This window comes from Lithobates pipiens, unplaced genomic scaffold (genome assembly GCF_037356315.1).
Source record: "Lithobates pipiens isolate NorthernLeopardFrog02 unplaced genomic scaffold, aLitPip1_a1.2 Scaffold_19, whole genome shotgun sequence".
Taxonomy (NCBI): Eukaryota; Metazoa; Chordata; class Amphibia; order Anura; family Ranidae; genus Lithobates; species Lithobates pipiens.
In genome coordinates this window covers 414,079,759-414,085,730 of record NW_027507764.1, presented here as the reverse complement: position 1 = coordinate 414,085,730, position 5,972 = coordinate 414,079,759, and the positions used below count along the sequence as shown (strand labels likewise).

Genomic DNA, 5,972 nt, shown 5'->3' with positions numbered 1-5,972 from the left:
TATAGACTGAGATGTTAATTGCTTTATAGACAGTAATATAGATTTCACTGGGTATATTGTATATCTCTTGTTGTAAAGCGATGCGCAAACTGTTGGTGCTATATGAATCCTGTATAATATCATCACTTAACACTGTAGTATATTATAATATGTATGTTACATATGATTGGGCCGACCGACGGAGGGGAGGTGTGGGTGATCTATCCAACCGACTGGTGGGGGGCGTAGTATTGGTGTGGCTAATGTTTCTGATAGTGGGTTTAGGGTGGTTTGCCCCCCCCCCCCCCCAAAAAAAAAAATATATAGCACCAGCCGCCACTGCGTTTGAGACCTGTTTTTATAAAGCTTCATTGGTGGCGGGATTCATCGAACACTTTGTGTTAAGATAGATTGAGCACCGTGTGAAGGATCTACAGAACTGCATAGTCATTGATTTGTTCGGAACATTTATACATTTGGCAATTTTTAAATACTGAATTTTATTTTGGGCACAATTATGTGCAAATGTATGAGATATTTTAGGCATGTAGAGAACAGTATTTATAGATCTGTTTGTAGCACAATGTTTTTTCACAATATATGTACAATTTGACAAATTTATAATTTGGTTGTATAGATACAAGAGGCAGCGTAGAACATGTATTTCTTGCATTAATAAAGAATAAAAAACACACATGAATTGTATAAAACATTTGAACACTTTATTTGAATAGATTTGAATATCATACCTACCACAATAAAAATGTGTTCACGGTCCCTAAATCTCTGTATTCTGAAAAGGATATTCATACCATCCATAGCCCAGTGCTCCTGTGCTATAAGAGGTAGGACATTATGTAGAAAACAGAAATGCACAATGACTTCTAGTAGCAACACATGGAGGGAGTGGCTGACATTAATAAAGCAACTTGCAGCCAGCACCACATCCTAAGTGAAGGGTAGTCAGGCAATGTTGGCTTATAACCCTGTAACTATAAAATGCAGCTTTGAAAACACCTCCTATCTACATCAAGCATTTGGCAATTTCGGATACTTAAACAAGAGTGGATGCATGGGCTGCCATAGCTTGATGGTGCACATCTTCACTTTAACAGCATTGTAGATTGTACAGATTGTAGAACTGAATAATGACATTTGCACTATCAGTACTGTAGTATTGTAATACTATAAGGTATGTAACCTGTTTTCAAAAGTTGTTTAAAAATGCATGTTCCTCTAGGCTGGGAAAGAGAAAATAGACAATTGTATCCAATAGCTTACAAAGACAATTATTATGTAAAGAACATATACAATCCTATATGATATGTGACACGCCATTCTCAAGATTTGCACCTCAGAGGCTCCCGTAGAAGCCATTTCCAGCTGTGTGTACTTTGCCTGGATAGCCACAGTACTGGACGATTATGGCACTGCTGGGAAAATAGTAGAAAGTATTTTTAGAAATGATTCTCCTTGCAGGTCAGCTTTGCTGGTGTTTGGGTGAATGCCAATCAGCTTGTAAAAATGTCCCTTTGTAGCATTCTGCTCCTATAGTAAAGCCCTAATAAGCTTGTGAAGTCTAGGGGATATAACTGAGAAACATACTTGCCTTATTCCATAAGTGTGCACACCCTAATCATGCTGCACATTGCCATTTCTTCGTACTGCCTGGGCTTCCCCCTCGTGGTGACCCCCCCACCGTTTCAGGATGGACAGAAAAGGAAGGTGCTAGTTAATACGCCTGTTATTTGCTGGCTTCTTCCTTTTCCAAAAGAACAGAGTGAACACACGCAGTGTGTTCATAACTGAAGCATAGTAGACTTTATTATGCTTCCGTTGGTGAATGAACAGGAAGTTGCTCAGCACAGAGCACTCCCCATTCACTTGGTTGAACTGGATAGACATGTCTTTTTCAACCAGATCAGCTATGTAACTATGTGGCATCACAGAGCCTGGGGAACGATCATTCACTGTCCAGTGCAGCTGAGACTGCAGAGAAAGGTATGCGTGTTTGAGCTTTGGGGTGCACACCCTAATGCAATAGGCTTTGAATACCTATGCCTTATTCTGTTCCCACAGGCATGCTTCCTGCTAAACAACCTGTCCCATTAACATGCTCTTTTTTTCTGGTCGTGCAAGCCACCATTTGAATGTCATCACGTATAAAGCAGGACCGATGATCCTGCACTGAATGTGAGGATGTTGGGAGCCTGTCCTCACTACAGCAGTGAAAGAGAGCCATAACAGCCAGGGGAGTGAGAAATATGTTTGTTATAGCCCCCTAGACTTAGTCAGCCTCTGATTTAGAAGGGGGGGGGGCAACAAAAGGGCATTTATACAAGCTGACCAGAGGTGAAATTTTCTGCAACAAGTGTGTACTGAACGTTTACACTGTCAGTTATGTGCTATTAGTTTTGTCCTTTTCTTTTACGCACAGGTTTGCTGTAAAGTCCATGCACACAGGGAACTTAGTCATAGATAACACTCTGTATTTGGCAAGACAGAGATGCTGATCTGCCAAGGTTAGTTCCAGTTAAAATTACAGAGCTGGAGAGAACCCCATGCAATCTACTGTCTGTCATCACAGAACGTCTAAGAAAACTGCAATAAAATGGCATATGCACAATAGTGGCAGAGTGATTCAGCCTTCTGCGTTTAGTAAAAGTAGATTTTTTTTAACCAAGGGAAACCTGAAATGAACATTTAAAGCACTGCTTTAACATTGACAAATTAAAATAAAATCAGCATTTATGTCAAACATCACTCATGACAGCCTTAAATAAACAAATCTTAAAACAACATCACACAAAATGCCTTAAACATAAGTTGGAAATTTATGAAAACCTTTTTAAGAAGAGGACTCTTAAAGAGAGGACTTTGGCTTTAGGTGGAGAATGATTAGGGTATCTGGTGTGTGGAGGCATTCTTTAAATTGAAGCGAAGATGGTATTTACCATCGAAAGATACCACTACCATTTAAGCTCTGCCTTGAATATCGCAGGGCCTGTTCATCTAAAATTGCTAATAAACCATGTCTGGCAAAAAAAATAAAAATAATCCCCTGCAAGTTGGAGGCAAGTGGGAGCCATCAGCTGCGTCACGGAGCTCGGAAAGTCCGGCACGGCAGATCTATTGGGCATATCTCCTAAACATCGCAAGTTTAGGAGATATTCAATGTACTTACAGGTTGGGTGAACTAGATCGACTTATGTCTTTTTTCAACCTATTTAACTAGGCAAGCCTTATTATAGGCTCACCTGTAGAAGTACAAGTCCAAAAAAAAAAAAAAAAAAAAAAAAAGACTACTACCATGTTAATTATGTGTCAGCCCAACTAGATTTAAATGGGCAGGCACAGCACCCACAGAGCTTGCTGTGGCATTTCGCATTTAAAAGCAGTGGTGGCAGACCATCATATGAAGGCTCCCGAGAGTATTATTAACCTTTGCATACAGGCTAAATAACAATTATATAGATGTGTCTTCCTGTCTCAGTACCATTAAAAGTAAACATGGTTATAATATACAAAATGAGAAGGTCATAGCAGCAATAAATGTAAATATCTACAGATCGGCCTAATGGCATGTCCTGCATTGTATGTGCATTAAAAGGAGAACTGTACTTTTACTACACTTATTCTTTAACCAAACACCCCTCCAGCTTCCCAACTATATCTTACTCTTACTTGTACCAACACCTCATAGACATGAACTATGCTGCTTCTATAAACTTCAGTACAGACCCTATTGGGAATGTGCAGCTTCCAATAAGGTCACCACTAAAGTTTATAGAAAAGCCATTCATCATTAATGGTAACAGTGGATGGCCCTTCCATAGAAATGAATGAGGATTCTACTCCACGACACGGTGGTCGGCCAAGCCGGGAAGCTTTTCATGAGTTGTCTGTACGACTTCCAGTGGGCTGCACAGTGAAGCTCTAGAAGGGTCAATGACACTTAAGTGTAAGATGTTTGGGGGGGGGGGGGGGGGTGGAGGATTTAAATAGCTGTTCTAAAATAACAGCTATCCATAATTGGTCATATAGATGGTAAAATACATTTATACAGCCTGAATAACACACTACACACACCAGGTCACCAAATCACCCTCCAAACAAAGAACTAATTATTCAGTTTTGGGCAAAATGCTTTTTTAAACATAACTATGAAGAAAAGTTATGTGGTCCACGTACATTTTCCACAACCCCCTACATATTAGCTTCCATTAGTTCCCCCTTTTTTGTCTCAGTGGCTAGAAATGCAAGCACAATAATTGCACAGGTATTTCCTTTGACTCAGAAATTTGCACTGCTACTGAAAATAAGCAATAGGAAACAAGACAATAGTCAGTCTCTGCTTGAGCTTAAAGGCCTTCATTGCTAGTTTGGGCTGCAGTTTATTGCCCTGCAATAGAAGCTGCATCCCAATGGCTCTGAAGAGGTACATTTAAAGAGGCACAACAAGATAAGAGAAAGAAATTAAACATTCTGAACCATGGGATGTTTGTTGAAAACAAAATAAAATTGTGTAATAGTTTGTTTGTTTTTTTCCAGAAAACTTGCTACAATGCCTTAAGATATTGTAGTAAAATAAAAATCACATTTTTTTTTTTTTACATTTTCCCTGAATATATTGATCGTATACGATATATTTTTACTGGCTGAAAATTATGGACTGTAAATATGTACGGGAGAAAGGCATTGGAAACATTGGACAGAAATGCAGGCTCCCAACATCAGTAATACTCCAGGTAATCAGTCACTGTCCACATATGATTACATCTCTGCAAATAGTCCCAAGATGTTGTGATGGAGTGATTTACGTCAAGTCTGCCATGTTTAGTTCTGGTAATGGATCTCTCCAAAAGGAAAACGAGCTGTACTCTGGGCAAAAGAAAGCGGAGTTCTGTTCCTTATCAAGCAAAGGAAAGACGTGTTCTACCAGCTCACTAAGTCTGCTATACCTAAAGGGAAAAAAAAAAAAAAAAAAAAAAACAGAGTTCAACCGGAAAACTAAAACAAATTTTGTCCCCCCCAACCACTCCAAGCTACAGCCATGCACATACATGTATGTAAGAACCAGATTTTGCATAAATTGTAAAACTTAGCTGAAATCTATGGAAAAATAATAAGATATAGTTTCCATGCCGGTCACGGTGCTAGCCAAAAAGCAACCATATTATTGAAGAAGCAAGTATGTTTAGGCAATCAATAAGCACCCAGGTGTCATTTGTGCCTGGAGTCAATAAAATAAGCCGGAAAACAAAAAATATGGAATACAAATCTACTTGCTTGCTATAGACAATCTCACAGTTTCCTTGTTCAAGTTTCAAAGATCCCTTGTTATTTCCTTGTCATCATTCTGCCTCATTTAGGATTTAGAACTTTGATTTCATCATTACAAAATTAGAGCAAATATATCCTAAATGTATTTGATTACTTACAGAAGAGTTATTAAAACTGATTAAACAAAATTAAACTTACGATGTCTTATTCCCTTTTGTCCTCTCCTGTATTAATTCGCCTTTTGGGTTGACAGTAAAAATTCGGAAATCTTGTATTCCAACTTTCATATAGGCAAACACATCCTAAACATAAGTGGAAATAGATTTATACATGTTAAATGGTAAATATGATGATGAAAATATAATCTATTGTTGATTTCACTCAGCATAAAACACCTGGCACATGCGGTTTTACCAACCCAATATACCTCCTGCTCACATGCATGGTGTCTCACACAATTAAAGTGAACCTTACCCTAGCCTAAAGACAGCTTAAAAAGAGAAGTAGGGACAGCTTTTTTGGCCCTACTACCCCTATGGATCACAGGACTGCAGTTCGTTCTGCACTCCTGGGACCTGTTTTTAGTCACTCGGCTGGGGAAAGAGCCCGACTTTAGAGTCAGGGTCCACCCAAATGCATGGACTGGCAGCTGGCTCAGCTGCACCACTGGGAGACAGAGCCAGCTGCTCGTTCCCCAGCCTGCTATCCAG

The 5,972-nt window shown here is 39.2% G+C and overlaps 1 protein-coding gene across 2 annotated transcripts in view; it reads right to left on the bottom strand.

Annotated features, from left to right (window-relative positions):
- Positions 1 to 679: 679 nt before the first annotated feature.
- Positions 680 to 5,972, bottom strand: part of LPIN2 (lipin 2) — a 153,497-nt gene continuing 148,204 nt past the window's right edge. For both annotated transcript variants that reach the window (XM_077492525.1, XM_077492524.1), the window contains exons 19-20: positions 5,461 to 5,564; positions 680 to 4,940 (exon numbers count right to left, since the gene is read on the bottom strand). In XM_077492525.1, the coding sequence (XP_077348651.1) occupies positions 4,796 to 4,940; positions 5,461 to 5,564 (249 nt within the window). In that variant the 3' untranslated portion in view covers positions 680 to 4,795. The remainder of the gene's footprint in view (positions 4,941 to 5,460; positions 5,565 to 5,972) is intronic.